We start from the raw sequence: 20,527 nt of genomic DNA, 5'->3' as shown, positions 1-20,527 counted from the left end.
AATTGAGTTTATGATATATATATATATATATATATATATATATATAATTATGTACATACAGAACACGTTGTTATAGTTATGCTGTCATTGTTTTTGAGAATGACTATATAGTATATAGCTGATCAACTGAACTCTATCTTAGTAGAAAAAGAAGAAATAATTAACGTTCTCGGAAGGAATAAAAACTGTCATTCAAACTTTGAAAATAAAAGGGAAACAATTATAGGTATTATAATTAAAAGGAAAACGAAAGCTGTCTTAGTCGAGTATTCAAATTCCAGAAAGCAAAAACTGCAGTTTACTTAATGATGACACCATATATATATATTAACTTGAGTAATTAATCAATGGTGGAGTAATTAATATGGCTTTAACTAATTTTTGTAACCTTGTAAAATGCTGACTGTCTGTGACTAATTGCAATTGTGTCACAGAAAATCATATAGTTGGTACTGATAGAAACAATTAATGAAATTAGGATGCAGTACTTTGCAAGGGCTCAAAAATTAGTGTGGGGATGCTTGTTTATCTATAGTGGTTGGATTAGGTCGTTTGATTGTGATATATGTCTAATATAAACTCCTTCATAGCAAACAAATAATAATTTAATTTCTATTTTTTTCATACTTTGATGTGACTGCAAATATGTATTGCATTTGCATGTAACTGAACCAACCAATATTTTAAGCACATCCCCAGCAAATGAGTCTGACCCCATTTTAGTTCTCTGTCTCTCTCTCAATCTCTAGCTATGTGTGTGCATATATATATATACACACACATTGTCGTTGCTGACCCAAAAAGAAAGGCTCTCAAAAAGGCTAAACTGTGCATATACACTGTTCTTACATTAAGCTAAAGTCTAAGCAAATAAGAATTACTCTAGCTACCAATCTTCATGTGTCTTTTAATATCCATACATAAGTAAAGATCAGTGAGCACATCTTACGTACATTGCTAATTTTTTTTTTTTTTGGTGTGTGAATTTTATTTGATCAATGTCCAATATTATATATTTATGTATATTCTCTACTGGCCTTGTTTTGTTTTTTTTTAATTTATAAGTTTTTGTTTTACCGGGAGGCCCACTTGGAAACGGTGATGCAGGAAGGTTTGTCTTGAAGTGAAAAGAAAAGATACGAAATGAGAGAGAGAGAGAGAGAGGTTTTATTTTAGCGCTGCTCTTCACACACACCACTCCATGTCGTTAAGTGCAAGGATTGGGTCCACCGACCTGAAGGCCTTACCGTCTCTCTCTCTCTCTCTCTTCTCCTTGTCCAAAATATTTTTTATTTTTTTTTTCATATTTCTAAAATTTATTTTGTATATCTTATTTTAGGTAACGAAGAAACTAAAAATGAAATAAACCCGCAAGGAATATATCTCTTATTGAGATAAAATAGATATGGGAATATATATAAATAAGCATAATATATAAAAGGAAAATGGTGAATATGTGTTAAAGTGCCTGCATGACACCAAATCTCATTTGGTTTCTCTCTCTGCTGGCTAAAAGTTTTATCACTTAAAGCAAAACAGAAAAAGAAAATAGAGAGAAGAGAGAGTTAAGGCATTCAAAATATGAGTCCTTTACCATGGAGTTGATTCCTTTTCCTCTCTGTCCCAACCCAGTGCTCTTAATTGTTCTTTCATCTCAATCTCTTTAAATCCACTTAGCTTTCTAGATTTCCTCATTACTCCCCCTCAAAAAGTTTGTAATTATCACAGCCAGCTTTTTGGGTTTTGTTTTTGTTTTCCTTTTTTCTTTTCGATTTTCGGGATAAGATTTCAATAGAGAGAGAAAATAGAGAGAGAGAGGGAGAGAGATTAGCTAGCTAGAGAGGCTCATAAAAATAGATTTTTTTTTTTTTTTTTTGCATGTGGGGTTGTGTTAGTTTCTCTTTAGAACTCAGGATTTTTTGCTTTGGTGGCTGCAGAAGAGGAAAAGGAGAGAAAAGAGTGACATAAAAGCAGAGAAATCAAACTCAAACAGAAGAGAAAAAGAGAAGAAGTTTAAGGAAGGAAATATAAAAATATAAAAGAAGGTTTTTTTGGTCTTCATAAAAAAAGGCGAGAAATATGGCGGCGGCGTCTTCTTCGTCGGCGCAAATATTCGGAGTCAACAGAGAGCTCGAAGACCAAACTCAGATTATGAAACAACAACAACAACATTCCTCAACTCCAACAAACTCATCCTCAGCTCATCAGCCACCGCAACAAAAGAAGAAGCGAAACCAACCCGGAACACCAAGCAAGTGTATCCAAATTTCTGTTTCATCTCCATCCCAATCCAAGATCTATATATATATATATATAATCCCCAATTTTCATTTCTCTAACCCTAGTGAATACACATGATTCCCAAAAACCCTAACATGTACTACATCGTGTGTTTTTCTTGGCGTTAATTAGATCCGGATGCGGAGGTGATAGCGCTGTCCCCGAAGACGCTAATGGCGACGAACCGGTTCATATGCGAGGTTTGCAACAAAGGGTTTCAGAGGGAGCAGAATCTTCAGCTCCACCGGCGAGGCCACAATCTTCCGTGGAAGCTGAAGCAGAAATCGAACAAAGAGCCGAAGAGGAAGGTCTACCTTTGCCCCGAGCCCACTTGCGTCCACCACGACCCCTCGCGCGCTCTCGGAGACCTCACGGGAATCAAAAAGCACTACTCTCGAAAGCACGGCGAGAAGAAGTGGAAGTGCGAGAAGTGCTCGAAGCGCTACGCCGTCCAGTCCGACTGGAAGGCTCACTCCAAGACTTGTGGGACCCGCGAGTACCGATGCGACTGCGGTACCCTCTTCTCCAGGTAACAATCATCATACTAAGCTAAGGTGATATTTGATACATGTTGTCATCGTGGTGTTTCTTTTTTTTTTTTTATCTCATGTGATCATGTTATTTGTGTTTGGTTTATGTTTTGTGTCATTTTTTTGGAATTTTGGGTGGTGATATGGGTTTTGATGAAAGAAAGGAGGAAAGAGAGACAAGGGCACATAGTACTTAGTACCAATCAAGTGGTTTGCTTGCCTTTCTTTGGCTTAGGGCTTATCTAGTGGCTTAGATTCCTTCCCATCTTCTTCTCTCGTTCTCATGTGTTTGTTTCCGGGGATTTTTTTTATATTTTATTTTATTTATTTTTTTTACTTTTCTGTTTTCTAACAGATGGGATTTGTTTCTTGGAAATTTAATTTAGTTCGTACGGCTTAGAATGAAAGAGGGGGAAAAAAATTAGCAGATAACATACTCCCACGTGAATAATCTCTGTAAACTGCCATTGTCGAAGAGGTTTCAGATTACCCTAAAAAAAAAAAAAAAAAAAACACCCGTTTTCTCTTTTATTTTTCGCTTTGTTGATTATTTAAAAAAAACAAAAACAAAACAAAACTTCTCTCAATTCATTTGCCTCGGGAACACCGTCCTTTTTTTTTTTCCTCTTCCTTTATTTTTTCTTCTCGGGCCTCACCTTCACGTGTTGGCATGCCATTTTAGAATGGTGTAAGATTTGTTATTTATTTTTCTCTTATTTTAACCGCGATTTGTTCTCTTATGGGTTGGCTAGTTGTGATTCAGTAGTACTGTGGTCTTTGCAGCTATATTTCTTTTTCATGATAACATCAAATCTCTCTCTCTCTCTCTCTCTCTACCGCTTTTCTCAGATATTCTTTGCTGTTCATAACATATATGTGTGGTTCTTGAAGAGTTTCCAAGTCCCGTGGTGACACAGTTCATTATTTGGTATTAATTTGGGAATTTTTTATTTTTTATTTTTTACTTTGGAATATCTCAAATTGACGTTTCACAAGTTTTGCATTCATGACGATGATGACCAAGAGCCAAGAAGTTTTACTTTTAGTTCTTTCTTTATATTTATATTTTTTACTATTTCTATATTTATATATTTTTTTTCTTCTTCGTTGGCTTGGTTGATTGATTCCCCACATAATTATTTTCAACGTCTTTGAGTACATTCCCTTGTTGCATTTATTGAACCCCAGTTCCTGAAAACGGCACTTCTCTTCCTTGATTGAATAATCATCTTTTTTTCCGAAATTCAGGGTTGTCATTAATTCTCACATTTCTCTCCTTTATTATCTCCCTATCTTATTTTGGACATTTTAATTGAGCCTTTCTCTTGCACAAGTTCTTACCATTAATTGTCCGGTCGCTACTAAAGTTCCTATACCACTGAAAACTATTTTAATGCTCAATAATACCAACCTTGCCCTTAGATTTTTATATATTTTCGTTGTTTGAAATGATTCTATTTAGTATTTACTATAAGACTTAATTAGTAACGTTAAAATTTTAGCATATACAATTTCTGTTCCAAGAATTTAGACTTTAAATAATATTTCGCAAAATAATTAATAATTTAGCCTCTAGGAAATTAATAATATATATAATCCATTTAAATTTATTTATATTTCGAATAATAATTTATATCGCCAGACTATAATTATAAAAAAAATCATGATTTATCATTGATCTCAAGAAAAAAAATGAACAAAATTTAACCTATATTCAGAAAAACTTCACGTACCTGAGTTCAGCAACAATAATATCATCATTGATAATCACAAACAATGATGTGAATTTGTGCTTCCCAATCCCATTATATATTTCCTTGCCTGTACATGTACATATTAGTGGGTCCATCAATTCGTTGGGGTTTCAAAAGGTACATCGAACATGATCGCTCACAAGCAGTACTTTGTGAGTTAAAAAAAAAAAAAAAAAAAAAAAACTATTTCATTCATATCTCACTTCCGCTGAAAAGTCCTTGCCAAAACACCTTGATCATCATTATATTTTCATGCGTTTGTACGTACATTCAGTGAAAATGGAATTTATTCATTCATTAATTCATCTAGCCTTTATTTATTTTTTTATTTTTATTTTTTGAATGAATTGGCAGGCGTGACAGCTTCATAACCCATAGGGCGTTCTGTGACGCGTTGGCTCAAGAGAGCGCTCGTCACCCTCAGAGCTTGGGTCAGATCGGAAACAGCCTGTACGGATCGTCCAACGCCACCAATCTCGGCCTCTCCCAGCTGGGCCCACACCTCATCTCCTCCCTCCAGGACCAGTCCGCCGGCGCCGGCGCCGGAGCATCGGCCGCCGACATCCTCCGCCTCGGAAGCGCCGGAGGCGGGCCCCACCACCGGCAGTTCGAGCACCACATGACTTCGTCGTACCGGCCTCAGCCGCCGCCGCCACCTCAGCAGATCCCGAGCTCGTCCTCCGCCGGATTCTTTCTCCCGGGGCCCGGCGATCCCAACCCCTATGAGCACCACCAGGAGTTTCTTCCGAACAAGCCTTTCCATGGCCTCATGCACTTCTCTGACCTTCACTCCAACAACCCTCCCAATTCCGGTACCAATATATTGCCCATCACCGTATTTTAGTAATCATATTTTCACATAATATACTAATAATTATACGCACATTGTTAATCAATGAATTAATATGGATTTGCTAAATTCCAACAGAATAATTGTCTTACAAAGATACATTAATATATAATATATATGATATCTTCATGTCTGTCAACCACATGAAGTCAATTAATCTAACATGTTTATTTATTTTCGTTTCTAAAAAATCTCAGCACTACTGATTAATTTCCAATAATTGATTAAATGATATCATTATAATTACATGCATGTACCTTGTTAATAAATGTATTAACATGCATTTGTTTAATTTCTTCAGAATAATTCTGTTTCAATGATATATTAGAATAGTCTATCACGTGATTTGTGGACCATTAAGAATCTCACCCCACACACAACACAACAGAACAGAAGATCATGGATTACTCCTCTCATTATCAATTAATTTTTATTTATTTTCATTTTTTCGAAAACTCAGGCCTATTGATTTCCAATAACTTCGTGGGCGAAAACGGGGCATCCTCGGAAGGTCAGGCGGCGGCGGCGGCAGCAACGAGCCTGTTCTCGGGGAACCACCACGGGATGGTGGGACAGGAAATGGGCGGTGGTTCGTCAACGCCACTCTACGGGTCGGCGGCGGGGTCCATGGCCCACATGTCGGCCACGGCTCTCCTCCAGAAGGCGGCCCAGATGGGGTCCACCACCTCCGCCAACAACGGCTCCGCCTCTCTCCTGCGGTCCTTCGGCGCCCCTTCCTCCTCCTCCTCCGCCGGAATCTTTGGCGCCGCGGAGGATCAGAGCCACCTCTTCGCCGCCGGCTCGTCCATCTTCGGGATCGAGGATCAGAATAAGCTCACCAGGGATTTTCTCGGGGTGGGTCAGATGGTGAGAAGCGTCAGCGGAGGAGGCTTCGCTTCCAAACGCTCGACGGTTCCGCCGCCGGCGAAGGCGGAGCAGCACCACCGTCGAGAAATGCCCGAGGCAAACGCTGCGCCTTCAAGCCAGTCTTATGGCGGATCAGCCGGGAATTACCAGTGAAAAACCCAGGTACATATTGATATAATATACTAGTAGTGGTTTTACTACAAAAAGAACGTGGGTGGGTAGGTACGTGAAAATTAGGGACGTACGTGAGTTTAGAATAATAATGGTTATGCGTGATAAAAAGTTAGTGTGAGTTAGTTTTCTTTGGTAAATGTGCATTACGTCGTTTTTTTATTATTATTTATTTTCTTCTTATTTTCCTTTTCTCTTTCTGAAACTATTCCTTGAAAGAGAAATTGGAAATATTAATATCTGACACATTGTCTTAGATTGGGGCAGTCACGCCTCAAGGCCTGGAATACATGTAGGGTTTTGTCTTTTTTCTATTCCTTTTTTCTTATTTCAATTTTTTTTTTTTCGGCACTTCAGTTTTTTTGTACTATCTTTTTCTTTCTGATTTTCTTTTATCTTGAGGACTGGCAGAGTCACGAGAGTGTTTTCATCGGTTGTTGTGGGATGGTTGATAAAATATCTCATCAGTAAATAAAATATTTGTTTACGTATACATATGCTTAAATTACAATATGGAATATTCTTCTTCTCTCATCCGAGGGTTAGAATAGCAAGAAAAATACACGGTCAAAAGCTATTATGAGCTTTTTATCTCCCATTTATTACTTTCCTTCTAAGTCTGTCATAATCATTTATTAAAGATATTAATATTTTCTAACTTCCTTGTTTTGGCTTCTTTTGCAGGAATTTATACTTTGTTAAAGAATTAGAATATCATACTCGCCTCAAACTCCAACAAAGAAACCAATTTCTTTGTGACCAGTACATGATAAAGAAACTTTCGAAACTCTTTCTGCATTTGTGGAGTTTTTTTTTTCTTCAACATTTCAAAGATGGACCAGAAATTCAAAGCCATGACATGCCCTATCTTGAACATTGGCCGCGCCTAGCTAGCTACAGCTTTCTTTTTCCTAGTTTTTCTTTTTATTAATTTCCTTTTTTCCTTTTAGAAGACAAGAGTCTTTTTTTTTCTTCTTTCCCGATTTCATGTTGAATCCTTGTTACTTTATGCATTAGTTGTTACAAGTAAACTCCAAGCAGATAGGAACTTTGCTAAATTCCAAATACATCCGAATGTCATGTCAATAGAATTTGAAGAGAGACCCGCTGAAGTTTTTGTCAAATAATTTAGAGGATATAACATGTTGATGGAAAATAAATGTCCAAAGAAAAAATTAATCTACTTTACTATTGATTTTTGTGTGTGTGTGTGTGTATATATATATATATATATATGTATGTACATATAATAGAGCAAAAGATTAGCTAATTGGCATAAAAATATTGCAAATCTTTTCTATTTTTATTTTTTATTTTCTACCTAATATTTTAGCCGGATTTTTAAATTTTTTTTTATTGTTGTGCATTTTTTTTTTTGTTATTCTTTAGCTAATCTTTTATCTATAATACATATATATATATATATATACACACACACATATATCCAATGTTTATATTACATGGTATGTTTATCACAAAAAGTTAAACCTCGTTGCATGTACATGTTATTATCACTACAACAAACAGTGGCAACAGCCACAGTTTTTATTCTCGGGAATAGCCACGACTAGTCGTGGCTAAATAGCCGCGACTTTAGATGCTACAGCCGCGACTTGTCGTGGCTGTTGCTATTTTCAGCTTTTCATTAGAGCGGCCTTATTTTCGCGCTTATTATTTGGGATTTTAGTATAGCCACGACAATTGTCGTGGCTAAATACTCTACAGCCTCAACAATAGCCGCGACTTGTCGTGGCTGTTGCTATTTTCAACTTTTTATTAGAGCGGGCTTATTCTCGCGGTCATTATTTGGAATTTTACTCTACAGCCTCGACATCAGCAGCGGAAAGTCGCGGCTATTATTAGGTTTATTTATTTTTAACTTTCCTTCTCTTCTTTATTTCGTCTGAAACACAAAAACGCTATGAAACACAAAAACGAGCACCCTCTGTAACTATCTCTCTCTCAACCTCTGTAACTCTCCGACCCGGCCCTCTCACAACAAAAAAGCTCAGCTCCGCCATTCCATCCCTCTCCACCACGACTCTCTCTCACCCTCCGTATCTCTCGACTCTCTCTCACCCTCTGTAACTCTCGGACCCTCACAACCAAAACGCTCAGCTCCGCCATTACAAATCCACCCCCAAATCCAAATCCCCGACCATGACCAGACCACACCAAATCCAAATCACCCCTAATCAGTTCAAACCCCACCAAATTGAAGTGGAAAAATCTCACGTTGGTTTGTGTGTGTGAATAGATATGTGTTTATATATCAGTTGAACTTCTGCACTTAGTGCCAATTGGTTTTAAGATGAAATTTAACATGGTATCATAGTCTTATCCATTCACACAACTTGAATTTGGCCCGGCCCATGCGAAGCGCGGGGGGATTGTTACTCGGCCTAGTCACGCTACGAGTAAGAGGTAGTATTGAAGTGGGAAAGTCACACATTGCTTGTGTGTTTATATTGACATGTGTTTATATATCAGTTGAGCCTCTCCACTTAGTATCAATTGGTTTTAAGATGAAATTTAACAATTATTACTTTCTTCACTCATTCAAGTATCGTCATAATTTGTTACATAATCACGGGCATACGATCGGTATCAGAGCTCCGATTCTGACGTAAACCACATCTGGTCGTTAATAGACCAGAAGATTATGATAAATAACAACGGGAAATAACGTCCCACTGGAACCGAAATTTCCAATTCCTAGACCGGAAATTCTGAATCTCGGTCATACTGCATTTTAATAACCGATTCAACGTAAAACGACATGAATCTTAAAATAAATAAAAATTAACGATCTTGAGCGACAAAATGTAAGAAGATGCAATATGAGACGTTAGATTTCATATCAAATAGTCGAGAATTAATAAATAAAAAAAGAAACACAAAAGGTATTCTGTGGGACCATTTTCGTTTTCGACAGTCTCGGAAGTGTTCCTTTTGATATCGTCTGTTATTGGAACAGTACTTATGGTGGCGTAAATTTAAGTATCGGAATTGAAATTTATGATCTGTTCTAGTTCCAATATCCAGGAGTGTTATTACATTCTGTTTAAAATTTATGTTATATACATATAAATATAGATATAGATATATATATATATATATATATATATATATATATATATATATATATATAACATATTTATGTATATATATACACACACACATAACCAAATGAGTCATGAAAATAATTGATATTTTGCAAGATTTGAGCCATGACAGTCTCTTAATAAAAAACGAATTTTCCTTTCATGATAAGAAAAGTAAAATGAGTTTTTAGGACTGCCTTGGATACCATAACCGAGTACATGTTACAAAAAATAATGAACAACAATTATTTGTTTGTACATGTATCCATGCCAGCAAGTACTCCAAGAAATCCAACAACTAATGGACAAGCTAATTTAAAGAATAATATTGACTGATGAACTGTAGTGCTAAATTATTATATATTTGAGGGATCTATCCAGTTTTATAAATTTAATTGAATGATCGGTACATAAATTACTTCGTTGTATGTATGTATAAACATATCATTTTAATTTTGACCGACCGTACGTGACATGTGACATAGTTACTCATACTTTAATCGATTTTTTAGCTGCTATTTCAAATCTTCTAAAAATGAGTGTTTTTCAAATGGTAAACAATTATTTTTCTTTTAAATTAAATTTTAAACAGTAAATAAAATTCTAAATAAAATTGAATAGAGTCTTAAACAGCAAACAAGTTCTATTTTTTTTTTTAAAATTGTAAACATCAAGAAAAATGACGGTTTATAATTCTTGTTAAAAAACACTATTTTTCATAATAACATATTACTTTTATGATAAATTACAAAAATAGCTATCAAAACAAATTCCACATAAACCAAAGAAGAGCATATAAGTATCAGGAGATACGCCAGCTAATTTTTTGTAACTTTTTTCCGAAGAAAGCTATTGAAATCTTACCACTTTGGGGAAGTAGCAGATTTGTAATAGTTATGTATAAGTAAAGGCCCAAAAAAAAAAAATTAGGCCCTTAGCAGGCTCGGGACTAAGCCCAACCCGGCCCAATAATGAAGGTGTCTTGGTCAGCCCAACCCAAAGTAGAGAACTATCAGGACCAGCCCGAGCCCAGGCAAGGCCCTCTGAGTCACAGGTCGGACATGCTCTTGGGCCGGGTCTGGGCTTGATTTTGGACTTGGTCTTGGGCCTTGTTTGGGGTTTATTTTGAGCATGTTTTAAGTTGTTTTGGGTTTTTTTAAGGGTCATGTTTTGAGCTCTTTGTTTTTTAATTGTTTTGGCTGCTTAAGGGCTCATTTTGATTGATTTGTATTTGTTTTTCATATAAAATATGGATAAATTGTAACAAAAAAAAAATTCCTAAAAAAAAAAGTTTATTTGATAAATATAAAAAGAATTACAATTCTTAACTGCCTTCATTAAAAACTTTTCTAAGTAAAACCCGGGGGATCATGATAAAAACTTAGTGAAGGAAAAGAGAACGGTTTGAATAAATAAAAAAATTAGGCCTTCTTGCATCCTCCCAATCCTTCAAACACGTTAGGCCTTCTAGAATATCCGGACTCATTGCTGATCTTCTGTCCCAAGAACACGGTTGGTTGCACTAAATGCTTGCTCTGACGCAACACTTGATACCAAAGTGGCAAGAATGTATCGGACAATTATGGACAGTGTCAGAAAACGCTCTTGTTTATTTTTCCACCTTTCTAGAATATCCAATTCGTCCGGATTCTCTGTGTAAAATTCACTGTCCAAATAATTCACAAGCTTGGAAGATGATGTTTGATAAGATGATGACGACAAATGATGTCTCGAATTATGAATCAAGTTCCATGACGCGTTGGTTGGATTTGATAAAGAGAGAGAACTTTTTTGTTGTTGTGGTTGTCGTTGATCTCCACCTGTGTCAAAATTTTCACTGTACAACACAAGAAATTGTTCTAATACAAGCGATTGTTAGTCTCAAATCATCATTCAAATTTTTGGCAATACCTTTTATTAAACCATTAAGACTAACTAATTGACATATAGGATCTAATAAAGTTGCAATGACATATAAAAGCAGTACTCCTTCCCAATAATTTGTAAAAAAAATTCCATAGGTAACAAAATTGGCTTAAATAGATCATATTATCTATAAGTAGCAAAAGCGTTTGATAATTTAATAATTCACGTAATGCAAGATGAGCAGTTAGATAGTATACACTTACAATACTTCTGTTGCTTTGCAAAATACTTCTAAAATACAATATGAGCAGGCTGTCGAGGACACTCTTTGCTTTCACGCCTTCAGAATCTTCATCATTAGCCTCTCCAATGTTGCAGATATCATCCACGACGGCGCGCCTATCTCTACCTTTCGTGTTCTGAGCCTCCTCGCCTTCTTTGTCGTCGTTGTCATCGTTGTACTCTGCTTCCTCAAGAAGAAAACGTTAGTCATCACCATCCCCACTGCTTTGTTCAGACATCTTCGATGGGGATTACGATTTTGATGTTCGTTTTGTGAATTTAGGGTTTTTTTGATTGTCGACGGTTTGAGAGTGATTTTTGAGGATTCTTTGGAATGTCGAGAGTTTTAGTTTTATTCTCTTTTATATTATTAAATCTTATTTACATATTAATTTAATTTTCCAAATAATTGTAAACAAAATACAAAACTAAGAAAAATATTAGTTGTTCAATCTTGGCCGTTCATTTTCAACTTAACCGTGAAAGTTGTTACGGCGCCACTAAATATTAACATGTGGTATTTTTGCCACATAAAAAAAAGATTGAGTATATGAGTAGTGTTTTGACTAAACATTGAGTATTATCGCCTCCATTTCCTGTTAATAAAATCATTCTTATTCCGTATTTAATTTAGCTTTCTTTACTTTTGAGTTTGTTATTGTTTCTATACGACGATACTCAGAGATTTACATTCTAAATCTAAAACAACACATACACTTTCTCTTGTATTTCTTGTGATTGTTGAGCCTCGAATCCGACATCAAACCCATACTTCAAAACTACCCACTGACGTCTGACTCGAGATCTCTCTGAATCTGAGTCCCCTCACTTCCACTCAACACACTTACCAAGTGGTTGACCAACGTTTATAATTGTACGTGATCTACAATACAACGAATGCAAACTCAACTCTGTCACTCGCACGAATAACGGCGGAAAAGAAGAAGACATATTTAATAAAAAAAATCGCACAAAGAAAAAGTTATTTCGGTCAAAGATTCTTACGAAAAACATTAAGTGCGCAACCAAACTCCTATGGGCATACTTTCTGTTTTATAAGAGTTGAACCCTAGCATTAGATTTCTAACTAGGGTTTCCATATTGATCGGCTTGATCTTATTCGGTGTAGACAAATCCGGAAGCGTATCAATAATAAAATCAAACTTGCGCGTAATAATATCAAAATCGGATTTGTTACGATCTTGCCAAGTAGCACATGTTTTTCCAAGATGTCAGGAATATGTTGTAGAATATCTTAGAGACAGTAATGCCAAACTACAAAAGAACCAATCAACATAACAACACAAAGAAAAACCTATCTTCCTAATCTTTGTTACTTGAGGCGTTGTAGCATCCAACGGTACCTCGATTAGCTTTTAACTTGTAGAAGCAAATTAAGGGTATTTGGAGGATCACAATAGTAGAGCATCATCCACAAAATAACTAAACCGACCATGACTTGGTAAACATCCGGATTCAACTTAGTTGTAGCAAAGTTGAGAGAGATTTGAGGGTAGAGATGATGAACGGCCGGGCGAAAATAAAATATCGCAAGCCACGTGAAGTATCAGGGCATTTAGCGTGACCATGCCTCATGAGGGGGCGTGGGCATCAAGTAGGATTTGGTAAACTCATTTAGAAAGACGAGGAAAGCTTAATTATGTTCGGTATGCTGACATAGAACTCTCCCTCAACACTGATTGAAATAATTTGGCCAAATAATCTATCGAATTTTGCTCCAAAATAGCCCTCAGATCCCGTGGCCTCCCTAGAACTCGCTATGGATCGAATTTTATCGAGCATCACATCTTGTTAAACCTCATCTTCTCAGTCTTCTACTAAATCACCTCCCCGACTAGAGCAGGTACAAGATTCGAAAAAAAAAAATTCATCATTTGTCCTACATATAAGACTAGGAGGGTTAGAACTCTTCCAATCATCACTAACTTTGACTATTTTAATTTTTCCCTTTTATGGGGCAAGATCACGTTGTAACGGTTTGGCGATGACCTAGCATTCCCATCCATGAGAATTTGTATTTTCCACTCTTTAGAATACATGAAATACACTTTCTCAATGGTATACAGTTGATATAAAAATTCAAGATCCTTAACGGGTCGAAGATGAATAGAATGCCTGCCAGAATCTCAACATCGACCTCCCTAATAAAAAAAAACTATTATTTTCTTTATCCGATGTCTCCAATATACCGAACTTGTGAATAAATTTGAAAACATCTCAAACGCATGAATACACACTATAAAAAACCAAAAAATAGACATCTAAGAGGCAAAAAGCAGGAAGAAAAACAAGAACAGATAACAACAACAAAAAATCCTTAAAGGAAATGTGAATAAGAGATGCCAGTTTCGTCATAAAAAATTTCTTAAATCTTTGAATCTCGTCGTAAAAAGAAAAGCAACACAAGAGAACAGTAACACGATTTTGAAAATGAGAAAATCCGAAAGGAAAGACCTATTTATAGGGAATTTCGTTAACGGTTGAGATTAAAGGTTTTCTAAGAAGCCTCAGAATCTACGGTTAATACTAATCGCTGCATCCAATCAATGTCAAATCACACCCATAAATGCGTAATCATAAAAATTACACAAATTCCTAGAGAAGCGACGCTTCGCATTACAAACTATTCGAGATCTATTCGATCAAAACGATGAATCAAGACATACAAAACACAATTTGGTGCACCGATTACATTTAAAAGTTTCTTAGATAATCAACGTTTTCATCGGTGTATGTTTCTGAAGCACTTAGCATCTAATAAATGTCTCTCACTATCCTAATAATATACTATGAAACTCATGGGTAATGTTATACAGTGATTTTCACCTGATACCGAACTGGCAACAAGAGGTTGTTTGGTACCTAATAACAAGGAAGTCCGATCCATAAGTGGGTCGACGACAATAATGAAATGATCAAAACCATAAAGTAAGGTCCAGGCTCCACCGAACATAATCGAGAAGATAGTATAAGTATTGGGATAAAAGACTAGTCATATACTCAATTTACAGGATGAAGGTCACATCCCACCACATGACAACCTATGCCACAAGACAGGGCATTTATAAGTCGATATATATTCAAATAAAAGAAACAATTATTATATGAAGGGTATGAGAAGACGTGGAATAGCGGATATAGATATAACCGCAAAAAACGTGGGTCTGTTCAACCCACGTTCTAGGTATTCGGCGACTATAAAAGACAAGGAAGATGGCTAGACATCACACACACACACACATATTCGTAGCACATTTTTGCAGTTCATTTAATTTACTCTTTGTACTCAAGATACGTATCGTATAAGAAAAACTCCGTCTAAATAATTAATCATTTCTTGTTTGATCATATTTTCAATCATAAAATTATTGTACAGATTTCGACATCAACCCATATAACAATTATAATAATTTTTTTGTCAATTCATATATTACTATGCCGAATCATATCGATTAAAATCATAGAAAAGTAGATTAATTATTTATCTATGTACTTGGTATATGTAACTCAGTAAAACGTTACCAACCAAATTAACCGAGCCTCTTCAGGCTTTCAACCATACCACAGATGCATTAATGTGACGATATAGTATAATATAGTAATACAAAAGTTAACAACAATCGAACTAAGTGCTAACAGTGAAATAACGGTTCTATTTCACGTAACAATATATATATATATTATTAAAATATAGTCAACATCACAGTCTCATCATCCGCCTCTCTTCGTCGATCATTGCAACGTACCGGTCCCACCAAAAAGTTGACTCTGCTGCGTTGACTTCAACTGTGGGTCTAGATTGCTCATAGCTCCAATGCCTCCACCACCTTGCATGTTTCTAACGATCTCTCCAACGCCAAGAAAATCCAAAGTCAGTTTGTCAGAGCCTCCAAAGCTCACATGGTTACCCAAACCCTGATGCATTTTGTTGGCCGTCCCATCCATATCACACACACCTCGATTTTCGTGACGAGGCTCCATAGAGACCCCATCTTCGCTAAACCCTCCATAAATACTGCAATGGTTTGCATTATTACCAGTATTGGCCAGGGAATTCATTAGCCCTTGCAGATTGTGGTGGTGGTTTTGGTCGATATTGCTCGGAACGGAGCTTCGAAGGCTTCTCAGAAAAGATGATGTGTCGCCGAGGTCCAAGGTCGTCGAATCTATCTGATCCGCCTTTTGAAGCAGCGACGAGGCAGACATGTGGGGTGAAACTACGTTACTACCCTCATTCCTTGACGAGAGGCCGTTACCGTTATTGTCGCCGTAGAGCGGTGAAGACGACATGCCGTGAAACATCATTCCCTGGTTCGTCTGCCCCGACCCGTCCCCATCGACTCCACCGCCCGAGAAGAATCCGAGGCTAAAGAGGTCGGCCGAGGAATTATTATTCGCATTGCTGCTCGGTTGAAGGTCGGGGAGTTGGGCGAGGCCGTGCATCAACGGCGGCTTGCTCAAGAAGTGTTGGATATTGTGAGGACTAAAGAGGGACTGGTTGTTATTGGGGCCGCCGGAATCAGAGATATTGAAGAAAGCCGAGGGATTGTTGTTGGCGAAAGAGGTAGGGTTTCCAAAGCATGGCATAGGGTTTGAGGATGAAATGAAATGCTCTAGTTTTGGGGTGGTTGTTATCCCAATGTTGCTCGTGGTAGTGCTTCCGAGCCTTAAGAGGCTTGTTGGTGGGTGATTTTGTAGCGAGGGATACTGGGAAAGCCCTAAGTTTATGTGGTTGTTGGACCCGAAAATCTGGTGGTGACCGCTGATCGAGCTCAGTCCTGTTATCGGATGCCTCACCGTCTCCTGAGCAAGCGCGTCGCAGAATGCCCTATGTGTTATCAGACTATCACGCCTGCAAGAAAAAGTGCATAATTTTTAGATATATTAGCAAGCTATATAACCCATTATGTAACGGTAATTCTATATTATATATCATATACGACAGTCCAATTATATATATATATATATATATATATATATATATATATATATATAAGTTTCCTCTTTAACCGGTTATTTGGTTAACATTTAAATTATGCCGAAATAAATCATATAAAAGATAAAAGCTGTAATTAGCTGTACATGTCCCAATCCTACATTTCAACAACATTTTGATTTTGACGAATAATTATAGGTTTTCTCGTCAAAACCTGATATAAAAAAGAACAACTAACATACGCGCTTGCTAAAATCAACTAGTAAGAATTTCTGATCGAATGCATGAAAAATAATTGGTATTGTACGGATAACTGTAGAATCTGTGAGTGAGCACAAATTATATATGTGAATGGATTGTAGACTACGATGAAGTAACTGAACCCCCTATTTTTGATAAATTAGTCACCAAAATCTAAGAATTGCTAAATAATCAACTTTTTGTAAATTTTTTTATAAATAGTCACGTCAACTTATTTACGATACTAAAAAAAAAGAAAAAATACCCAAAAGCATTCCCGTCTATTTAGGGTTTTTTTGTCTTTTTTAGTATCGTAAATAAGTTGAAGTGGTTATTTACAGAATTATTTACAAAATTTTTTTTGGCTATTATACAAAACGTTATAAGTCAAATGGCTATATAGCTAAAAGACTTTTATGAGTATAGAGTGCTGAAATTGAATCTAATATTTATATGTCGGAACCTTTGATATGTTGGCATAATATTACTGCAAGCTTACGAAATGATATATATATATATATATATATATATATATATATATATATATATATATTGGATTTAAACTCGATTCAGTAACTAAATATAACAGCTAATTTTTACAACAGGTGAGTGGTCAATTTTTATCCTGTTGGCATTCACATTATGTTTAGACCTTCTCGTGAGGTTAAATTGGTTTTTAAGTATATTCCAAATAAGACTATGTTTTAGAGATTCAAAACGCGTGGGCCCAAAATTAAAGTTCTTTAATGGAGTCGTTAGCGAAGGAAGGTAAAAATATAACATGAATATGGTGAGCAGATACATGGAATTTTTTTTATATATAAATATATATAAACTAAGAGCACTACACTTAAATTAATAACGTAAATTTAAAACACAGGATGTAGAAAATTCTTTCTCCGCTAGAAATGAAAGGGTCAGCGGTCAGGGCTTTTTCAATGGTAATGTGTTAGTTTGACGTTTTTGAAGAACTAGTACGCTAAGTTTTCCAATCATCATAAAACGTGAACTCGGACTTAAAGGGTGAATTCTTACAGACTCACGAGAGAGAGAGAGAGAGAGAGAGAGAGAGAGAGAGAGAGAGAGAGAGTCTAAAGCGAAGACTATCCTAAAAATATTTAATGCTCAAGGAACTGAAGTACTAAAAGAGCTCAGACCCGAAAAGATAATTAGTAGAGAGCCAATGAAGAAAGAAACAAATACAGTAGAATGAACATGTCCAACGCATATGAAAACAAAAGCCAGCAACAATATGCTTCCTTTTTCTCACCATATAAAATACACGTGAACGCAAGAAAAAGATAAAAGAGAGCGTTGTTTTCGAGGTTAAGAGTAAAAAACTGGATAGAAATATTAAAATGATGATGATCATGATGATAATCATCATCATCATCATCATATGTGATTTTCTTGTCTTCGTTCATGTCCCCCCAATTTTCTCATTTTCGAAATTCAAAATCACAGCACCAATCAAATGTTCAACTCTCGTTCACACAGATTAGATAGATAGATATGAGAGAGAGAGAGAGAGAGAGAGAGAGAGAGAGAGATTATTTTTTTTCTTCAAAACACTGCTAGGAGATGAGTACGTGCATATCAAAGGATCCAACATATAAAATGTGTCAAAAGAATTCAGAATTTGTATATAATTCAAACAGAAAATCCAATTGATCCTACTCATTCCATGTAAGAAAATTCGTAAATCAATTCAAAACATACCGGAGCTAGCTAGCTATATGAGTAATAGAATCGTTTATTTTTAGAAAAAGTAATAAATATTCATATTCATATATGTATATATATATATATATATATATATATAATTTACCTGGAGAAAAGAGTACCACATTCACATCTGTACTCTCTAGTCCCACAAGTCTTGGAGTGAGCCTTCCAGTCGGACTGGACGGCGTAGCGCTTCGAGCACTTCTCGCACTTCCATTTCTTCTCGCCGTGCTTTCGAGAGTAGTGCTTTTTGATTCCCGTGAGGTCTCCGAGAGCACGCGAAGGGTCGTGGTGGACGCAAGTGGGTTCGGGGCACAGGAAAACCTTCCTCTTTGGTTCTTTGTTCGATTTCTGCTTCAGCTTCCATGGAAGATTGTGGCCTCGCCGGTGGAGCTGAAGATTCTGCTCCCTCTGAAACCCTTTGTTGCAAACCTCGCATATGAATCGGTTCGTCGCCATCAGGGTTTTCGGGGACAGTGCAATGATCTCCGCATCCGCATCTATTGACCATAAGAATTGAAGAAAGAGAACTGTTAGGTTTTGTTAATAGGGTTAGTCTCAGATATATTTGGGATTTAAGTATATCTGACCATTCCTAGTTTAGGTATGTTGCTCATAGGTATCGGAATATAAACTTGAAGAAAAAAGGAATAAAATGAATAATACGTTTTCTTAGATTTGATCGATTGGATATAGGGTTTAGAGATACTTACTTGATTGTGATTGATTCCTTCTTTTCTTTGGAGGAGCTGAGGTTGAAATAGCCATAGATGAGGAATTTGTGAGGGTGGTTGTTGAACTTGAAGGTTGTTGCAGAGTTGAGCTCATTTGATTTTGAATCTCTTGATGATCTCTTACTCCGAAAAAAGGAACCGATGATGAAGCCGCAGCCATCTAAATTTTTCTTTTCCTTCTCTCTCTACTGTGAAGATCGATTTCAGAAAGAAGAAAAAAAGAAGAAGAAAAGAAACCCTTCTTGAGAGCTTTGGTCTAATTTTGTTCTATCTAGTTTTTGTACTAAAGCTCAAAGCACTTATTGAAACCTAACAAAGAAAAGTCAAGTCAACCTTCTCAGCTTTTATATCATATAACTGAAAAGCCAAAGCGAACAAATTGGCTATCTGAGGAGACATGGAAACAAAGAGAAGTGTAGAAAACAACAGTTAGATAACCTAGATATTTTTTTTTTCCTTTCTCTCGTGCACGCGTTTTCTGATCTCTCTTTTGCTAGCTTGCCGTTTTCTTCATAATAATGAGTATGAGAAACGGAAATGAAAGGAGAGAAAAATATCAATAATACTGAAGCAAAAGACACATATGAGAGTAGTCTTAGTTGTTCCTGTAAAAACAATCAATAATTCAGTGTCAGCTATACAAACAACATATGTGCGTGTCTACCAAAGGTACCATGCACACCCATCTCTCTATCTCTAAAGATAATTCAGTTTTCTCTCTTCTCTGTTTGTTTCCAGTAGTGGAAATGTCTTAACAGACAATAATGTGTATATATAAAGAGAGGGCATATAATAATAAGGGTAAGAATAGTAATAATAATTAATAAATAAATAAATAGCGATATATATAAAATACATCGATCGATGAGAGGGAAGGCGCTGGGGGTCGCTGTTCATGCAGCTACATACGCAGCGACCCTAACTGTCGTCTTCTTAAGCAAATTGGCCTCAGATGGGCCCCACAAAACAGCAAGGCTCTCTCTCTCTCTCTCTCTCTCTCTCTCTCTCTCTCTCTCTCTCTCTCCTTCGCTAATTTCGTATCCTCTTTTGCATGCTCCAAGACAAATCCCTTCTTCCCTCAGCTGCGCCCACCATATGGTAGACCACCTTGGCGCCACGTTAGATTAATCACTTTCTCTCTATCTCTCTCTCTATATATATATATAT

At 36.4% G+C, this 20,527-nt stretch overlaps 2 protein-coding genes across 3 annotated transcripts; one reads left to right on the top strand and one right to left on the bottom strand.

The window, feature by feature from the left end:
- Positions 1-1,456: 1,456 nt before the first annotated feature.
- IDD5 (indeterminate(ID)-domain 5) lies at positions 1,457-7,645 on the top strand. Of its 2 annotated transcripts, none has more exons than XM_089609210.1 (5): positions 1,457-2,251; positions 2,413-2,809; positions 4,919-5,376; positions 5,875-6,443; positions 7,137-7,645. In XM_089609210.1, exons 1-4 carry the CDS (start codon positions 2,080-2,082, stop codon positions 6,432-6,434), a joined length of 1,587 nt encoding a protein of 528 aa, XP_089465336.1. In that variant the 5' UTR covers positions 1,457-2,079; the 3' UTR covers positions 6,435-6,443; positions 7,137-7,645. The 2 variants fall into 2 exon arrangements, with proteins under 2 accessions (XP_089465336.1, XP_089465335.1); XM_089609209.1 differs by having other exon boundaries at positions 1,457-2,257.
- A 7,587-nt stretch (positions 7,646-15,232) lies between these two features.
- LOC149402051 (protein indeterminate-domain 6, chloroplastic-like) lies at positions 15,233-20,117 on the bottom strand. The gene is made up of 3 exons (XM_089609550.1): positions 19,340-20,117; positions 18,730-19,126; positions 15,233-16,577 (listed from the first exon to the last, which is right to left on the bottom strand). The coding sequence occupies exons 1-3, from the start codon at positions 19,518-19,520 to the stop codon at positions 15,458-15,460; spliced, it is 1,698 nt and encodes a 565-aa protein (XP_089465676.1). The 5' UTR covers positions 19,521-20,117; the 3' UTR covers positions 15,233-15,457.
- Positions 20,118-20,527: the final 410 nt, after the last annotated feature.

Source organism: Urtica dioica, chromosome 3 (genome assembly GCF_054948205.1).
Source record: "Urtica dioica subsp. dioica isolate 48M chromosome 3, U.dioica_male_clone48M_v1_H2, whole genome shotgun sequence".
Classification (NCBI taxonomy): Eukaryota; Viridiplantae; Streptophyta; class Magnoliopsida; order Rosales; family Urticaceae; genus Urtica; species Urtica dioica.
Note: the sequence above shows the minus strand (reverse complement) of the source record. Positions and strands in the feature narration are given on the sequence as shown.

Bases quoted from the DNA above. Each gene is read 5' to 3' on its own strand.
- IDD5 (XM_089609209.1), top strand. From the start codon at position 2,080: ATGGCGGCGGCGTCTTCTTCGTCGGCGCAAATATTCGGAGTCAACAGA. The intron at 2,810-4,918 runs GTAACAATCATC...ATGAATTGGCAG, and splicing joins TGCGGTACCCTCTTCTCCAG to GCGTGACAGCTTCATAACCC. The intron at 5,377-5,874 runs GTACCAATATAT...TCGAAAACTCAG, and splicing joins CAACAACCCTCCCAATTCCG to GCCTATTGATTTCCAATAAC.
- LOC149402051 (XM_089609550.1), bottom strand. From the start codon at position 19,520: ATGGCTGCGGCTTCATCATCGGTTCCTTTTTTCGGAGTAAGAGATCAT. The intron at 19,127-19,339 runs GTAAGTATCTCT...TATGGTCAATAG, and splicing joins AAGGAATCAATCACAATCAA to ATGCGGATGCGGAGATCATT. The intron at 16,578-18,729 runs GTAAATTATATA...TTTTTCTTGCAG, and splicing joins TGTGGTACTCTTTTCTCCAG to GCGTGATAGTCTGATAACAC.